This window comes from Histoplasma capsulatum, genomic scaffold (genome assembly GCF_000149585.1).
Source record: "Histoplasma capsulatum NAm1 scaffold_6 genomic scaffold, whole genome shotgun sequence".
Lineage (NCBI taxonomy): Eukaryota > Fungi > Ascomycota > Eurotiomycetes > Onygenales > Ajellomycetaceae > Histoplasma > Histoplasma mississippiense.
The window spans coordinates 663,571-681,510 of record NW_001813977.1 but is presented as its reverse complement, the minus strand read 5'-3'; the positions used below and the strand labels follow the sequence as shown (position 1 = coordinate 681,510).

Sequence of the window (17,940 nt, the reverse complement as noted above, 5' to 3'; positions counted from 1 at the left end):
TGAGTTCGGTGTATATAAGGAGATGGGTTCGTTGTTCATCATTTACCTGTTCTATTCCTTTGCATTTCTTTGGTTCATAATCTCCCCCTAGCCGGTTTTGCGGTCTGCATTTTTATATATAGGCTATAATTTCTACGATGATATCCAAATTGCTGAAAACCGGATAGGCGAATTACAAATATTACCCAATTTCAGTAAACGTACCAACCACCTTTTCTCCGCGCTCAACAACATTCTCAATAACATCAGCACAATCATGTAAGGTTTCTTGCATATCTTCACTCGTTCCACCCGCACCAGTACTCACACTCAAATCCCCCCGCTCACAACCTTGCTCCCTGCCCACGTCGACCAACGCCGCCGCTTCATCTCCACCCGCAGCCCGAGTCATCACCACATTTGACACAATAGTGGTCGGCAGGCATGCCAATATGATATACCCGGCCAACACGTGCCTATCAATCTTTTCCGCATGGTCCGTGGTGTCTACCAAACGCACCAGTCCGGTCATTATGGCCGGGATTACCAGAAACGAGATACCCTGAGTCTTGAGATGCAGGCGGAAATTCAGCAGGTGCTGGAGCAGTTTGTCCCTAGGGATGGAGAGACCGCTTATTTATCAGGAAAATCAGAGCCACCGCCCCATACAGGATAGTGTATTCTGATCTAGTGATGCCACCATGCTTGCCCACCTCCGGAAAGTAGTCTCCGGAAAGTAGTATGCGAGGGCACAGCCAATATCTAAGCCGATCAGGAGCCACTGGCGGAGAACAAATTTTGAAAATAGTGGTACAGAGGGAGTTTTTCTCTTCCCCTGGGGGCGTAGGAGAAAAATGCATTGGGGGTCCCATGGCTGGGCTATTTCAGAATATGTACGCCTCTCCGTTCTGCTTTCTCTAGAGAAAGTAAGTTGTCTTCTCTCACAGAACGACCACCTCTTGCCAGGAGGATACGATGTGTCTTTATACGCCCTTTTCGGCAGACTGGACTCACGGAAGGGGCATCTATAGGAAGTGGAGTAGAAGAGAGGGTAGACAGCTCTTTTCTCTCTCGTCGAATGCTTGGAAAGAGAAAAATACAAAAATAGAAACAAGAATTTGAGCTTGTGGGAGGTGGGAGGTGGGTGTTTTAGACCAGCCGCATTAAGCAGCGACTAGCGACTAGCGAGGGACAATCAGAAGTCGAGAGATACGCTGGATATTTGGCATTTGACCCTAACGTCCAAATCCCTTCCCTGCATTATCGAGAGCAGTTGAGAGTATCATAAATCTAGTATGGAAGGAAGGTGAAGATTGGTGGGAGCAGTTTAAGGTTTCCGGCTCCCAGCATCATCGACTTGGCAAAGGCGTTGATATTTTTCATAACGAGCATTCGGTCAGGGCTGTTTATATCACTTTGGCAAACGGTGCAGGTCGAGATGAGGATGGTTTCCTCCCTTCCTGTCCTCCATTTCTCCGTGCCGCTCATTATTCACAATGTGTTAAAACGGTAAGGATCAGGGCTTGAAAGCAGCTAGCTACAGGATTTGGGCCATAATTTTTCGTTTGCCTCACCCTACTCACTCAGATATACTAATATTTCTCTGTCCCTGTGTGTCTAGTCAGTGGGCGATTTGAAGACCGTTGGTGATTATCTGATTAGATTGTCTCCCCTATGTAGCATAGGGCTGCCGTAGTTACGGCTAGACTAGACTCATTGGTCACTCCATCTACTCCGTAGTTAACCCGAGACGCTGATGAGAGACACCATTGGATACCTCCTAATCAGATTCAAAAGCGTGAAGCCGTGTGTAACCAGTGGATATCAACGTAGTCCTTTTCACCCGCCTGGCTTTTCTGAAGAGGCTCAAACATGAGGGATCCGACCTATCCTTGAGATTAGTCATCCGACTCGGCAAAAGCCGTAACTAGCGCGAAAACCGAAAAACGTCACGCTTCCACGAGTTTCCCGCGAGTGGCCCGAGATTACCCACTTTCGGCCAATGCCCCGCAAAAGGAAGGGGAATCCATGCTGCCCGCACTAAACCCCATCGGTCAAACAAGCTGTGTCTGGGGATGGATGAAATCCCTTCCTTTTTGTGTTTTTCGTTGGCTGCCTCTTTGAAGGCATGTGAAAGAGGGGCGAGTAGCTACATCAACAGCTGGTCGTCTCTTTATGTATCATCCAAGGACCATCCTAGAAGACGGGTTAACGTTTCAAATGTTATTCCTGGGGGGAGATTAATGAGGGGCGTTTGCTTTCACATGTCTTTTCTGATCCCAACCTAAATTTCTGGAATGATTCGAATCAGGTGAGTTAGATCTGGGAACGGTCATGCAGGTCCAGCTTCGCGCCGCCATATTTCAAATGCCTGGGAGCTGCGACTTTTAGTTCGGCAGGACCTCGGGACTGGCGAGAGCCCTGAGATCGCCACGACCATGGCTTTCAACAGCCTCTGTGTAGGAAAAAAAACTGGCAATGCACTTGATCGATCCGTCATAGAGACAGCTGATTCAAAAAGGGAAGAAACCTCCAGGTACTTGTATGTACTAGTAGTCGGTAGCCCTGCTGTCGGGTGTTTAAGATAAGGGCTGTTTCGCCCTTCCGCCCTTCCGTTCGTCCATGGGCCCCTCACAGCGAAATACTCTCGCTTCCCGGTTGTTCAAGGCTATGTATTTTCCCTATACAAGATGCTTTCGGGAGTATTGAAACAGAAAAAAAAAAAAAGGTAGGGCTTACCCTTGTATTGCATCATTATTGGCCCCATCAATTGGATCTCCGTTTCCAAAAATTCCCGTCCTCGATATTTTTATGTGCTTGTTTCCGCACAACTCCCGTTCCTTGAAAAATCTTTATTGTGCCTAATCCAAAATAAAATAAAAACAAAAAATATCTTCCCTCGGCTTCTCTCATTTTTGACTTTCACCTGGGATTACGTTTTTCCCTCCTTTCCCTTTTGTCAATTGTATCGCCTAAACATTGAGATTGGAAACGACTGGGTTCGAAGATAAACAGTTCGCGGACTTTGAAACCGGCGCAATTCCTGCTTTACCTCTCTTCTCCTTCTTTCCCTCTAAACTCCTTCACATCATAATAACATGTCTGAAAAGAATGCAAACGGTCAAAATGGGAAAAAGCCCACCTCGGTGGCCACCAATTTAATTGGTTAGCTTGATAACCCCCTCTGTCCAAATGCTAGCCTGGGGCATTGCTGTGACTGACTGAGAGTATAGCGGGTGGTACGGCTGGAATGATGGAAGCGCTCGTGTGCCATCCTCTAGGTACGGAATTTTCCCTTTTTTTTTCTTTTTGTTTTTTTTTTTTTTTTTTCGGTCCGAGTCAAAGATAGGGTGTGCTGGGCACGGGCTCAATTTCTTATGGTTTAGATACTGTTAAGGTCCGAATGCAACTGTCGAAAAGAGCGCGGGCACCAGGGGTGAGTTCTTCGATACGGAAAACCACAAGTGCGGTTTTGAAACTGACGGAGTACGGGTGTAGGTAAAAGCTCGTGGATTCATTGCGACTGGGCGGGAAATCGTAAGGAGGGAGACAGCTCTCGGTTTATACAAGGGTCTCGGTGCTGTTTTGAGCGGAATAGTACCGAAGATGGCCATTCGATTCACATCGTATGGGTGGTATAAACAAGCGCTCACTAATAAAGAAACTGGGAAGCTTTCTGGCTCCGCGAACATGCTTGGTACGTTCGATCAAGGGAGCGTTTGATACGAGGATTTCTGCGTTTGTCCAGTTGAGCATAGCTTACAATTTATCTCTGAATTTAGCTGGTCTTGCCGCTGGGGTCACAGAAGCTGTCGCAGTCGTCACGCCCATGGAAGTGATCAAGATTCGTCTCCAGGCACAACAACATAGCCTAGCTGATCCTCTCGACACCCCTAAATACCGCAGCGCGCCACACGCTCTCCTCACCGTTGTCAGGGAAGAGGGTTTCGGCGCTCTCTACCGCGGCGTCTCCCTCACGGCCCTCCGACAAGGCACCAACCAAGCCGCCAACTTTACTGCGTACTCCGAACTGAAGGCGCTCCTTCAAAGATGGCAGCCCCAGTATTCAGGGAAGGAGCTCCCCAGTTACCAGACCATGGTTATTGGATTGATTTCCGGAGCTATGGGTCCCTTCTCGAACGCGCCCATTGATACGATAAAAACCCGTCTGCAGAAAACTCCAGCTGAGCCCGGCCAAACGGCCATTTCACGCATTACGTCTATTTCGACCGAGATGTTCAAGCACGAGGGCGCCAAGGCGTTCTATAAGGGTATCACGCCTCGTGTCATGCGTGTGGCACCAGGCCAGGCGGTAACCTTTACCGTGTACGAGTTTATCAAGGAGCGCCTCGAGCGGTCGCGCTGGTCAATTGTGGGCGGGAATAAGTATAATGAGTAACTTCAATACTTTGTGACTTGTTGTCACCCGTAGGTTGTCTGCACTGGGAATCGAGGAATATCATTGACAGCAAGTCGCTGTGGTGGAAGCTGCGTTTTTAGCCCTGACTTAGCATGTGGTGATTGGCTGCATTATTTCCGTTTGCGGGTGTTGGACTTTTTATTCGCGTGTTGGTTTCCTTCGATGTCACCTACCGTCTGTCGCTTTGGGATGTCCAATTTATGTTGTGGATATTAGCGATATTGTTGTTTTTCTGCCTGTTTCCATTTCCCTTAGTTGTATCTTGTTTCTCTTGTTTTCCCTTTCTTTCCCTGTTTGCTTTTTTCTGGAACTCAACAGTTTTTATTCCTGGATTGATAGACTTGTGGCATTGTTTATTTAGGCCGCAGCTTATTCTTCTCGCAGCCGATGTATGTACATTTGGGAGATTCGAAATGTTACTTTCATATTACCGATTCTCTGGGATCAATTCTATCATAGGTTTCTAGCTATTTTTAGCCCATATAAAGAAGCTGGAGAAGTGCTATGATAGGACATCATCAGGGTTCAAATCTCCACTATGAAAATAAAGCAACGGGTCTCGTAGCGAAGAACATATCCAGCCATCTCAGTAGAAAACTCTATGATTGAGAAATATCTCAAAATAACAAAACAATAAATAACTATGCCAGTACATAAATTCGGGATAGTTAAAGGATTGAAGTCGAGTTCCGTGGCACAGAAATAGATACACATATTTACTAGTTTGGGGCGCTGAGGCTGGGTTTAAATAGTTGACCAGCGCGTTTCTTCGCTTCCGGTACAACAAAACTACATCGAACACAAATTACAAGACAGCCTTCCGAGATTATAAGCGGTTACAAACATGCAGTCCGGAATATCAGGTATATATCCTCCCCTCTACATTTCATTATTCACGCTCTCCAAAAAGAAAAAAAAAAGAAAGAAAAAAGAAAAAACCCAAATTGCTGATGGGCCAACAACTATCTCCGCCTCCCCGCAGTCTCCCCTGAGCTACATAACGCCTTTGATGCCTTCATCGCAACCCCCTCCCACTTCTGTCTCCCCGTAACAATATCCTCCGAGAGTCTCGTCCCTCTGGACCCTATCGCTTTCCCTCCCCCCACTACTGATGATGACATCAAATTTTTCAACTCCCTACCCCTCCTTGCTCCGCACATCCAACCCAAAACCCCAATCTTCCTCATCCTCCGCCGCACCATCGTCTCCAACGCCCTCATAGCCGTCACGTATATCCCATCGACATCTCCCGTGCGTGCAAAGACTCTATTTGCTAGCACACGCGCAACTCTCGTACGCGAGCTTGGCAGCGAGAAATTCGATAGCACCATCTTTGCGGCGGATGCGGAGGAGGTTCTGGATGCTACGGTTTGGAAGGAGAGGGATGCGGATAGAAATGCGGCAACCGGAGGTGCTGCGGAAGATGGCGAAGCGGAGAGTAGGAGGGATGGTTTGATGGGGAAGGAGGAGAGGGAGTTGAATGAGGTTAGGAGGCAGGAGGAGCAAGCGAGGAGTATGGCCAGAAGGAGGGATGTGGGGATTGGAGGAACCATTGGACGTGGGAATGGGGAAGGGGAGAGTGAGCTGCACATTGGGATTGGAGATGGGGTGAAAGAGGCTTTGCAGCGGGAGCGGGCTAACGGCTCAGTTATTCGGCTGGTGAGTTTGTGTGCGCTCTTTGCGCCCGTGGTGGGCTTTACCACTTCGTGGAGTCGAGATATATGATGAGTTGGAAATTACTTGCCATACGCTAATCTAATGTGTGCCTTGTGCTACCATATCTAGACTATTGACGTGGCAACCGAGACTCTCACTCTAATTTCCACCGAGTTGGATGTCGAACCTGGTTCTCTTGCAAGCTTGATCTCAGATTCGAAGGCCCAGTACACGTTTTATCACTATCCGGACCCCAAAGCTGTTATCTTCATATACACCTGCCCATCTAGCTCTGTAATCAAGGAGCGCCTGTTACATGCCAGCTCGCGGAATGACGTGGTGAAACTTGCCGGTTTGCAGGGCCTAGAAGTTGCGCACAAGGTATCTTAAGACGCTTTATACTCCGTAGAAATGAAGAGTATTCCTTTGATGTGCAAATAGCTAACTCTAAGGTTTTGCGGAGTAGATTGAGGCATCGGAGCCCACAGATATCACGCCTGGAAGTCTTGCTGAACTAGTGAATCCACGAAAGGATGAAGCGCGAAAGGCATTTGCGAGGCCAAAGAGGCCCGGACGGTGAGCTGTGGTGTTTTGCCGTTTTCCAGGACTGGTCCAGGATGGCCTGATCACCGGTCCAAGGTATGGTTCCATTTTCAAGAATTACTGGGGCATTGCTAAGGTCAAAATGTCTCCGCTCTTCATTGATTTCCGGAATCCCTTATATATCGTATCCATTTGCGCATTCTCTATAAATCCCAAGACCATTTTGGTAGTTGTAAATCCCGCACCCTGAACGCCATCGCAAGCTCTATATTCCGTGGCGACTCATAACCCATAAAGAAAACGCGTAGTCACTGCATTAATTATGCACCTTTTTTTTCCCTTCATGCCCATCCTTACTGCGCCTCTCACGCGCCTCCACCACCATTCTATCCGTTCCCCACAAGAAATAACCAGTTTCATCATGTCAAAACCGAGCACACATGACAAAGAGACGACGCATCAAGATACCCCCGCCCGATGCTGTTTCCGTTGGAAGAACAAGTCCGTCCTAGAGCTACCCAAATTGATAATCTTCGGGCACCCATCGCGATCCTTCTCCAAGCGAGTACACTCGAAGCAATAAAATGCGTCACTGATGCCTTCGCCACCGCACACGATGCACTTATTTTGATAGTTGCCGAACGAGCACTCGTCGCAAATACGTACGAGAGTGGTAGGTCGCACGTAGGAGTCGCAGACGGGGCATTTGCCGTCACATTTATCGCAGAGGCGGCCGATGGCGATACCGGTCTGCTTGCGGCACATTACGAGATCGGGGTGGTGACGGGACATGGTTGTGGCGGTGGTAGTTTAGGATGTGGGACGCTCTGGGCTTCTCGTCGAGGGGGCGGGCGTGCCAAATTCAATGGCTTCTATTGCTAATTACAGGAAACAGCTGCTTCTCTTCTCGTGCTTTCACAGGATTTGGGAGGAGCGTGGTTTTCTTCTCGGGTTTGTTCTGAATCGACGCAGTTTGATGGAAATTGCTCATAGCCAGCAGAACACACAATTTGGCAATATCTTTTGGTTAGATTGCAGCAGATATTTGATAAGGTTGTGTTTCGGATATAATTAAACAGAACAAATCATCCGGGTTTGTTCTTAAATAAATATGTTGAGATACTCAAAGACCCTCAAGAGCTTGGGAGATTCTCTGAGAAGATTTGTAATCTCAATGGTATAATACGCTATACCCGATTAATTCTAGTTCCCAAAGTTTCCGTCCAAGTCTCCATTCTGAGGTATATCCGCATATCAGGAACTTAGCCCACGTTTAGACAAAATCTTCATTGTTTTTGGTCCTTTTTATTTAGTGAACTTGTCTTTTATTTGAGATCCATGTGACATTCCGCTTATTATACCGAACAGCTTAATGATGTCGGACGGGTAAGTAACTCTCTCCAGCAACACGGCCCATGGAGCTAACATGATAATTTTTGTCCCAGAACCATCGCATCGGCCGTTGCACTTCCCGAACAGGAAGAACGTCCGGATAGCAGGCTAAAGCGCCGCCAGTCCCTGGCTGATGACAATAAGAACAAGCGTCGCCGGTTGAGCGATAACCTCAGCCAGCCTGAATCCGGGGAGAACAAACCATCCTCCCTCGCAGCCACTACATCTGAGACCATCAACAATGCCACAGACCAAAGGGAATCCCGACGGAAAAATGGTGCAGCAGAGGAGCGCAAGCGTGGCCAAAGATTGTTTGGCGCGCTGCTGGGTACACTCTCACAGAGCTCACCTACAGCAGCACAGAAACGTCGCGCCGATATCGAGAAGAAACAGCAGGCAAAGCTCCGTATGCAAGAGGAAGAATACAATGAACTGACACGGAGGAAGCGAGAAGATCTATTGGCAATGCGGAGGAAGCAGCAGAGAATTTATGATGCGCAATCAGTATGTTGATCGCTCCAGCTAACCGGCAGTCGTTGGAGTTAAATTATCAGATAGATTAATGTTTTTTTTGGTCACTTTAGATGCGTCTTCGACATTCGAACCAGCTAGCTATGGCCCATTTCCTCAAAACAACAGCTGAACCGGTCCTCGTACGTATACAAAGCTATCTCAACAGACTCATGGTGTACCTAAATTCTGCTAACACTTAACTATTAGTACTATAAGCCGTGGGAACTTCGACCTGAGGAGGAAGATAAGATTAAGAAGCAAATCGAAGATTGCAAAGTGGCCATTGCAAGGGAGGTTGAGGATTTTGAAGCTAAAAATCCACCATCGCCATCTCGTCCTGTCCCAGAACGAGATGATGATCAGGCAACCGCTGCAGATGAAATAAACTCAGTCGCCCTTCCAGGGACTTACACAATTTCTGATTCTCAGGACACAGTACAAAAGTTCGATACGGTGGGTGCTGACACTAATAGTAATCACAACCCTCCTCAACTTGAACATAAGGCTGAGCCAACCACCACTACTGAAATTGAATCCCTCAAACCTCCCCTTCCCCTAACTGCCCCGGCTACGTCTGATCTTCCCACTGTTTCTGATGCTACTAACGAAACCTCCACATCTCCTTCTAAAACTCACATTGATCACCCATCCACAGCTGACGCTAGCCACCATCAGAAGTCAACTGAAGATGACTCCGGGGAAGTCATACTTGAAGATAAGGAGGATACTGTTATATATTAGAATCAATCTGCTTCGACTTTCTCTGGCAGCGTATCCGTTCAATCTTCAACTTTTCGCATTGTTCCCCATCCAGCCCCTTGTTTCTCCCTACTTTCTCTCTTTCAGTTCGTCTCTATTCCCATCATCTTATAAAAGGAGCAACTTGGACCCCTGAATTACACCCTTTTATTCCCCAGTTGCGTCTCCGCCCCTTTCTGTTCCAATTTACTCTTTACTTTTTATTTCCAGTCATTTAAACGCGCAGCGTTACGCCCATTATTTCTGCCCACCCAAGGATACTTCCTGAATGTATACCAGCGCAAGTGTTTGAGAGCGGCTTATTTTTATCACAGATTTGCTAGGGTAAGCCTTAGTGTATGGTGTGATGTAAATTGAAGACTATGTGAGCAGGAGGGTGAAATGATGACCGAATTTCTTGAAAACCCATCTTCTTGGAACATGGGGTTGGAATGAATGAATGGCTTTATATTTTTATACACATCCCCCAGCTACGGCTTATGTTGATAGGTGATTTTCGGTGAGCCATATGGAATCGCTTTCGCTCTCCCGATATCGGACGAGGGCAGATGATTCAAGCACACGATCTAACGCTTTCGACCCATTCCTCTAACTTGCGCAATACCGGGTTTGTCTGGTCAGCATCCCGCAAATATGGCAGGTTCTGTCGGTAGATTCAGTGCCGTTGACATGGACTCTTGACCTGGAGTTATGGCAATTCAAAGTATAGAATAAGATGAGGAGAAGGGTGAAGAAGAAGAGTAGGGACAAAACTGGGGAATCGGGAAACCAGATGGCAGATTCGCCGCACAGGAGGAATGCTCGGGTTGATATTGATATGCACAATTAACAGCTTGTCAATAATTCGTGTTGGGCAGGTTTTCGACAGATACGGAGAGGTCAGGCTGGCGAACGACAGGACCAATATTTCTTGATAGAAATGAGTCTCTGCAATATTTTGAATGAGCTTTTGGGCCGTCCACGGCATGGTTTCGAATCTTAGGTGTTGTTGGGCCTCAGGAACAATGGAGCTGGGGCTGTCTTAGTAAGGTTTAGCGTTCCTGCACGATCCATTGCATAAGCTTGTCTGATAGTTACCGGGTGTATATTATGATGGCGCGTTGTGTTGGAACTTCAGCTTTGGTGGCAGCAGCCACGGATATGGAGTTGTTCGTAGGCCCAAAGAAACTAAGGACGATACAATTAACAGCATATATATATATGCATCTATCGTAAAGTAGATAAACGAAAATGTCATACAAATAAGCAATCCCATTTTACGCCTCCAAAACATTCATCTGAATCGTGATCCCAACCTTATCCAAGCGATCAATATACTCCTGCCCTAGCATCGCAGGTGTCAGATACCCACCTTTTAATTCCCGTGGCATCCTCTCACTCGTCAACAAAACCATAGCCGCCTCCGCAAGCAACACTCCCGTCATTCCATAAGCATCGCAATTTGCCTTGTACGTCCCCAGTACTTTGATAGGTTTCCCTTCAGCAGACCTCTCTTCGGCCGTTGCGATCGCTCGATACTCAATTCTGTTTTCCGTAGTTCTCCGCTTTTCCGGCCCGTCGCCTGGTGCGTAGATGAGTTTCCTCACCAGCCAACGCACGGGTAGTAATGTGAGCGCCAGCACTCCAAATATGGTTGAAATGTGCAAGATGATTCCGACCAGGGCATTGCGAACGGCCGCAAAAGACTCGAAGTGGAAGTGCGGCCCGTACAGCTCGGGCATTAGGGAGCTGCTACGGTGAACGACGGCGACGTCGCAATGGCCGGTGATGTAGCTGGTCATCGTGCCTAGCTCAGGCACGACGCGGACACCAAGTACTTGTTGAAGAAGAGGGGCCGAATATTTTCTTTTGTGTTGGCTGGCGGATAGGTAATAAGGGTCCTGTGCCTTGTATAATTCCTTCAGGGGCACTTTGTCCACCAGTCCTATGAGGGTTGAGAAGGTTCCGCCACTCACGCCTGCGGTTCTATAAGGACCAAAATTTTTTAGTAGGGCTACTACAATTCTCATAATATTTTCCCTATACAAGTGGGAAAGGAGTAGCATGGTGGTAATTGCTTACTTCAGCTGATAAATAGAACTAATGACTTCCTTGGTGTGGACAGAGAATTTGTCATTGACATATTTGACCAGTGCCCAGGTTAGTAGATCTGTGGGGGCGCATTCCAATCCGTCTGCTGATATTATCTGATGAACAGGTAGTAAGTCAGCAATAAAAATCACACATACCCCCATGATTTATATATATGCCAGCTTATCACTCACTATTGCACCTGTCTCCTTAGCTTTCTCGTGGTATTTCCCGATCATCTCTCTAACCCACGGCATCTCGCCGGTCCTATGGATCAGAATCTCCGGTAAGTATTTTGAACTGGTAAGTAGAAGCTTTAGCGATCCTTACACATCAAAATAATGAGTACCATTGTTGGCACAAGCTTCCACAACTGGCGTCGAGTACAGATGGTACGGCCCGACACAGTTGAGAATCACTTTAGTCCGTTTAGCAAGTGAATCTAGCTCTACAGGCCGAAGTTGCAAATCTACGATCTCTGCCAGTACCTCGGAGAATTAAATTAGTAATCAATTATATAAAGAAACCGCCCGCAGGGGTGAAGGTATAGTGGAGAAGAGAAGAGGCTTGAAGACGAACCTGGTCCTTTGCGCGCGGGATCAAGTTTTCGCAATTGCTCCCCAAGCACGCTGAGTTTCTCGATACACCGTCCAGCAATTGCCCATGTCAAGTTTGTGGGAAGATTCTGCACAATGTGCTCAGCGCAAAGCTTCCCCGTATATCCCGTTGCACCCAGAAGAACAATGTCGAAATGCCTTGGGGATGTCATGATTTTCTGCAACGAAAACTCTTGTTGCCATAACCATCCAAGACCAAATACTCCTTATCATTCGATATTATTTATTTATTTGTGGGGGGCAAATTTGGGCCAATCATCAAGAGTAGAACTGAATAACGCTGGGAATATTATTCGGGGAAAAGAAGTCCTTGCACACACTAGAAATATTAGTTATAAACGTAAATCTCAATACCACATCTACCCCAAACCTTGCCAACTGGTAACTTTGTACTAGTATTCCAACAAGCTGACCATAGATTTCTACCCTGCTCCCAGCGTGTGGCAAGGGCAGAAGGGAGCTAGAATAATAATATGGCTGAAGATGTTGCAAGCCGATCGGGTGGTATAAGAAAGCAAGAAATTTCTCGAAAGGCTCGTGGATTTGGGATTTTTCCGTGATTATGAAAGGAAAATTATCCTGATTATAAGTTATGATTGTGATTGTAATTTTTTTATCTCTTCATTAGTTGAACCTATCCAGGGTTAGGGTGCGGATATTTATCATGTGATATTTATTCACGTGATTTTATTTATCGCGCCAAGTCTCGGATTTTGACCTAAGCGAGCCCACAACCTTCAACGACTGTCATCACGCAACAGTCTGATTTCTTGTAGCCTCATACTTCCTCCTCTCCTTGCCCGCATATACACATCCAGCGCGACAAGATGACGAAGCGCACCAAGAGTACGTTTGCTAATCATGCTTATTAAACTGTCCGTTTTTCTAGATTTAATAACTAGGCTAATTTGATATTTTTATAGAGGTCGGTGTCACCGGTAAATATGGTACCAGGTACGATTCAATCCCATGGTCAAATACTACGATCTCCCGGCTTCCTCCTGTGGTGGGGTCGCTTTCATGTAGGAAGCGATATACATATGTGTTTCAGGGAATAATTACGGCAGAAGCTCTGGAAACATACAAAGGCGAGAATCAAGACGGAAAAAGTGCTGAACTGACGCAACAATATTTTTCTCGTTGCACAACAGATACGGTGCCTCGCTCCGAAAGCAAGTGAAGAAGATGGAAGTCTCCCAGCACGCCCGATACATCTGCACTTTCTGCGGCAAGAATAGTGTAAAACGCAAGGCCGTTGGTATCTGGGAGTGCCGGTCATGCTCAAAAGTCGTTGCTGGTGGTGCATGGACTGTCTCGTACGTTTACATTCCGTCGATTGCGCTCCATTCCTGGGCTCTATTGTCATTCCCTCCACCCAAGAGGTTTTGTCGAATAGATGTTGGGCTGACAAAAGGCGCTTTTTGGTTTTGACGCTGTGGTATTAGGACTCCTGCCGCAGCCACCATCCGATCGACCATTCGTCGTCTCCGGGAAATTGCGGAAGTTTAAAGATGACCGGAGGATGGGAGTTATTGAGTTGTGTTTCTATTTTTCATCTGTGGCCTTTTAGTGTTTCTTTTTAATGTTCCTTTTTTTTTTTTTTTTTTTTTTTTTTCTCGGATGAAATGACGGGAATTTGGGAGGTTGCAATTATGCAAATGAAAAAAGAATCTCGATGAGAATTTCACCAGTTTATATATTTTCTATTCGATTTCGCTGCGCGTACATTCTGCGAAACAAGAGATTCACATTCGGGTAAAGGAAACATTCGTTCCACCGCGTGAGACACTCGATTGATGGGTTTTTCACGGCTAACTGATCGAAGTCTCCCGAGGCCGAGTAGAGAGAGAAAAGAAAAATCGAAATTTTGCATTTCTTCTTCCCAACCAGGTCCGAATTCGCTGATCGGCCACCCTTTCTCATGGTCGAAACACACATGGCAGGCGTTGTTCGGGCACTTGTACAACTTCAATATTCATGCCTCTGGCAGACCCTATCCATAATGATGATACCTATACTCCCAATTTCTTTATATACCACACACCGAGCACAGCCAATTTGAGACTTCCGCTTTACCACACAAGGCTTGACAAGCCCTGGCTAGCACGATTACCTTGCACTTCCGCTAACGCAATCATGAGGAAGGTGGCCAATGCACTGAAAAATATTGAAAAAGCGCTATTTTTCTTAGTCTGCCATGGGAGCGATGGAAAAGAGCAGCTCCCCTCATCCGCAGAGACAATCTGCTTCCGCAACCCATAAGAGCAAACGACGGGCAAACTCTTCCTCTATACCAATTGCCGAATCAGGATTTCCGGCCAAAATTAAGTCAGCCTGATTATCTTTCCCAATTTGCCAGGGGAAAGTTACATATATCGAGAATGGCCTTAAGGATAAGTGTTATTTAAAGAGTAGATCTTTCTTGGGTGACCTCCTAACTACGGTGGTTGGCATCTACACCACTCGCGTAGAAATCAATGCACGTCTTAGCTGGTATGGCTAGCATGATCAAAAGCCAAACAATACTAAATTAGGATATTTTGGGGGTGAGGTGGGCGGTGAAGAAATCATGCGCAAACCCTGAGCCAAGGAATCAACCTGGGATGGTGGTATTGGCAGGTGCTGAAACATGAAGGATCTAGTGACGTGGCTAAACTGCTCACGAGTAATAACGCACGCGCAGAATCAGCTCAGCTACTGTTCGACTAAAAGTATAACCTGGCTAGGATAGTTAAAATGCCCCGATAACTACAGAGTACTACGTACATAATGAAGAGACACACCCTCTATGACCCCCAATCATACCCGGCTTACAAAAGGTACATGGTGGGTGCATCCTCACCGGTTCGTGGCGCATATCACGTTGCTGCGCTAGTACCCCAATAGGCCTAGTTGGCTGCTTAGCCCAGGTTGAAAAGGCAACTCGTTCCCCCACAGCTTCCAGTTCTTTATCAACTTCATCCCATCTCCAGTACTTGAATATAACGGAAATTCAGCTCTTCATGCCGCCACAAAACCTCCTATCTATACATACGCTCTTCTATTCTCTCAATAATGCCAGACACTTGCATAGTGTGTCTAGGAGACCTTGGCGATGGCGCCAGCGAGCCTCCTTCTCTTCGTTCCGTCGTCGACGCCCTCCCGCCAAGACCTGTCAATAGTGACGAAGCTCCGGTGCTAGAGGTTGTGGTGAAATCCCCACAGATGGACTTGGACCCTGATTCGGGGAAAATTGCCCATCTTCTTCCTTGTGGTCATAATCTTCATGACGACTGTCTAAAACCTTGGGTAGAGAGGGCGAATAGCTGCCCCATATGCCGGCAAAACTTCAATATGGTGGAGCTAACGCATACTGTTGGAGGTAAGTGGTGAATTTTTCGTCAAGAGGTCTTCACCTTTGTTATACAAGTGAATTTGTCACTCTCCAGCTGGGACTTGAAATTTCTAACCCTTCTACGTTGTGTTGTATTATTTTAAACAGGTCCCGTTGTTTCGACATATTGTGTCCAGGACCGTGTGCAGGTTGCGGAGATTGACCCCTCGATGATAATGGACGATCTCGGAGATGAGTCCGATTCACAACCATGTCCAATTTGTGGATACAGTGATAATGAAGACGTCCTTCTCCTCTGCGATGGTTGTGATGTTGCCATCCATACCTACTGTGTCGGACTGGATTCCGTCCCCTCCGGCCCATGGCACTGTTCCCAATGCGAAACACAACGGCCTATCTCAGCGGTAGGCCAACGTATACCGAATCGGTCCGGCCGCCGCACCCGCAGTGATCAGAGGAGAACGCGCAGTCGGAATCAGATGCATGCATTTCATTGGGCCCGTGTTTGGCAAACTGTCTGGGATCACCTCAACCTAGATCTAGACTTTCCTTTCGACGACGAACAAGCGAACAGCCGCAGTGCTGAACAGCAAAGACGCGAAGCTAATAATCGCAGAGAATTTCGTGCTTGGGAACGTCGCTTTCAGATTGCTGAGCGCCAGGGGGCGGCTAACCGATTTAGAGATACTGCGTCAGCGCTTCTCGAAATCGGACGAGGTTGGCCCTCTAGACCTAGGCAAAGGGTTGAGACCCCAGAGCCCGAGTCCCTGGACGAAGTAAGGGCCTGGAACGCATTCGAAAGAGCAAGGGAAATACAGGACGATCCCTGCTCGAATCGTCGAAAACGCAAGTCCCCGACTGCTTCGCCCTTTGAACCACAGCCGCCACAGCCCGAGCGGAAATTGAAACGCCCCCGAACGAGACGGCCGGAAGCTCTTGCTGCTGACTTTCTTGATCACGGGGGTGAGTCTTCCAGATCTGGAAGATCAGCTAACGGTTCTGCTTCTTCTGGAAGCGTTCCCGCTGATAGCAATGCTAGTACGGGCCCAAGCTTTCTGCAATCCCTTCTCAAGGAGGTTGAGGACTCTTCTGCCCCGGGTTTGACGAACGGCTCGTTGAGATCAGCCGCTTTCTCGTCGACACGAGGAGATTCGAACTCCCCAAGACCATCATCCCCGACGCAGTCGTCCCTCTCCTCCAATCGCTCCTCACCTCGGCCGTCATTTTCCACACCACCTTCGTATAACAGCAGCAACAGACCAGCCACACCCACCGCAATATCTGATTCATCTTATTCCTCTCCCGAATTTTCACCCTCGTGTTTTCCTAACCAAGAAGAACCAGGGACCGCAGAACAACCTCGGCTGCCCCGCCAAATGGACCGAACGCGGCGAGCCGGCTACAGCTCATCGACATCTCCATCACGCTCGCTATCCGATGAATCATCTCCAACACGTTCCTCACTCTCGCTCTCGGTAAAATCAGATCTACAGAAAATGGTGAGCGCAGCTCTAAAACCTCATTACCGAAGCCGCGGTGTTTCAAAAGATGAGTACACAGATATAAATCGACGGATCTCACGATTTCTCTACGACAAAGTCGGTACTACCGTCGCACTAGATGTAGAATCGAAAACTAAATGGCAAGCTGTTGCCAAGGAGGAAGTAAACAGAGCCATCGCCAGGCTCAAGGAGTCTCGGGACTTGAATAAGGCGTGTGAGACAAGTGACATTGATCAGGTCTTTTCATGAACTCACGATGCATATCAACGATCCTTATGACGATCATATTCCCTGGGGCCCCGCATTTTTGCATCTTATATTTAGCGAGTTTTTTGTTTTTCCCTTTTGTCCTTTAACCCGGTTTAAAACCATATTGTCTTCGTACGTTGGAAAGTCAATACGCGCGGCTGATTTGTGTATTTCAACTCAAGACAGGCGACAAGGTTTCCCCGTGCGTGAGTCTGTCGTTTTTATGTCGTGGTTTAGAACTTGGCAGGACCTAGATTTTTTGCTTTTCATCACTCTGGCGTAGGTGGATATTTGTTCTGGGATGTTATTAAGGATAGATACCCTGTTTTCTTTGTGGTTGCCTTCTTTTTTGACTCCCTTTTGTCAATTTAATCCGACTCTTCTTCCCTCTACCCCTCTCTCTGCCCATATATTCCACTCTCCTCCCTCATCACTCGATACAAGCCCGCAATTGCACCTATATCTAGCATGATATAATGTGATATTTATTGCCAGACACATCGCTGACAAGCAATGGATACCACCAAAAGTGCCGTTGTCAGCCATTTTGTTCATACCACTCCTATTTCTCGCAGGTTTGCAAAATTAAACCGCCGGTTTTCTTATTGCTCATCGATTGGTCTTCCTATCGATGATATGGATATTTATCGATGGTATGAATATCTATTGATGATATGATTATCCAGCAATGATATGAAGCTCCAGACATATATGACGCTAATATCTAGTGATATCTCTCAGTATTATTCTTTATCTACGTTGTTCTCCAATATCCCATCTTAGTAGATGCGATGCACTTTCTTTATGCTTATGTAACTGGCTGTAGTGATCGTTCTCGTTGAGATAGTGTTGGAAGTCCTACACAACCTAGACTAGATATTTTGTTGGGGGTTTGGATTGGTTCGT

At 47.1% G+C, this 17,940-nt stretch overlaps 9 protein-coding genes across 9 annotated transcripts; 5 read left to right on the top strand and 4 right to left on the bottom strand.

Moving 5' to 3' along the window:
* Positions 1-181: 181 nt before the first annotated feature.
* On the bottom strand, positions 182-851 carry HCAG_06540 (predicted protein; the record flags this gene model as incomplete). The annotated part of the gene is made up of 2 exons (XM_001538885.1): positions 182-593; positions 649-851. The coding sequence occupies 2 exons, from the start codon at positions 849-851 to the stop codon at positions 182-184; spliced, it is 615 nt and encodes a 204-aa protein (XP_001538935.1).
* A 2,818-nt stretch (positions 852-3,669) lies between these two features.
* On the top strand, positions 3,670-4,378 carry HCAG_06539 (hypothetical protein; the record flags this gene model as incomplete). The annotated part of the gene is made up of 2 exons (XM_001538884.1): positions 3,670-3,676; positions 3,762-4,378. 2 exons carry the CDS (start codon positions 3,670-3,672, stop codon positions 4,376-4,378), a joined length of 624 nt encoding a protein of 207 aa, XP_001538934.1.
* An 865-nt stretch (positions 4,379-5,243) lies between these two features.
* On the top strand, positions 5,244-6,445 carry HCAG_06538 (predicted protein; the record flags this gene model as incomplete). Its single annotated transcript, XM_001538883.1, has 3 exons — positions 5,244-5,262; positions 5,382-6,058; positions 6,185-6,445. 3 exons carry the CDS (start codon positions 5,244-5,246, stop codon positions 6,443-6,445), a joined length of 957 nt encoding a protein of 318 aa, XP_001538933.1.
* Positions 6,446-7,057: 612 nt separating this feature from the next.
* Positions 7,058-7,390, bottom strand: HCAG_06537 (pre-mRNA splicing factor ini1; the record flags this gene model as incomplete). The annotated part of the gene is made up of 1 exon (XM_001538882.1): positions 7,058-7,390. One exon carries the CDS (start codon positions 7,388-7,390, stop codon positions 7,058-7,060), a length of 333 nt encoding a protein of 110 aa, XP_001538932.1.
* A 583-nt stretch (positions 7,391-7,973) lies between these two features.
* On the top strand, positions 7,974-9,244 carry HCAG_06536 (predicted protein; the record flags this gene model as incomplete). The annotated part of the gene is made up of 4 exons (XM_001538881.1): positions 7,974-7,984; positions 8,044-8,494; positions 8,575-8,643; positions 8,711-9,244. 4 exons carry the CDS (start codon positions 7,974-7,976, stop codon positions 9,242-9,244), a joined length of 1,065 nt encoding a protein of 354 aa, XP_001538931.1.
* A 1,274-nt stretch (positions 9,245-10,518) lies between these two features.
* On the bottom strand, positions 10,519-12,101 carry HCAG_06535 (conserved hypothetical protein; the record flags this gene model as incomplete). Its single annotated transcript, XM_001538880.1, has 5 exons — positions 10,519-11,227; positions 11,324-11,448; positions 11,527-11,632; positions 11,663-11,750; positions 11,912-12,101. 5 exons carry the CDS (start codon positions 12,099-12,101, stop codon positions 10,519-10,521), a joined length of 1,218 nt encoding a protein of 405 aa, XP_001538930.1.
* Positions 12,102-12,776: 675 nt separating this feature from the next.
* HCAG_06534 (60S ribosomal protein L43) lies at positions 12,777-13,458 on the top strand (the record flags this gene model as incomplete). Its single annotated transcript, XM_001538879.1, has 4 exons — positions 12,777-12,795; positions 12,873-12,903; positions 13,101-13,265; positions 13,395-13,458. The coding sequence occupies 4 exons, from the start codon at positions 12,777-12,779 to the stop codon at positions 13,456-13,458; spliced, it is 279 nt and encodes a 92-aa protein (XP_001538929.1).
* Positions 13,459-14,021: 563 nt separating this feature from the next.
* HCAG_06533 (predicted protein) lies at positions 14,022-14,455 on the bottom strand (the record flags this gene model as incomplete). The annotated part of the gene is made up of 2 exons (XM_001538878.1): positions 14,022-14,237; positions 14,408-14,455. 2 exons carry the CDS (start codon positions 14,453-14,455, stop codon positions 14,022-14,024), a joined length of 264 nt encoding a protein of 87 aa, XP_001538928.1.
* Positions 14,456-15,003: 548 nt separating this feature from the next.
* Positions 15,004-17,034, top strand: HCAG_06532 (predicted protein; the record flags this gene model as incomplete). Its single annotated transcript, XM_001538877.1, has 2 exons — positions 15,004-15,310; positions 15,431-17,034. The coding sequence occupies 2 exons, from the start codon at positions 15,004-15,006 to the stop codon at positions 17,032-17,034; spliced, it is 1,911 nt and encodes a 636-aa protein (XP_001538927.1).
* Between the last annotated feature and the right edge of the window lie 906 nt (positions 17,035-17,940).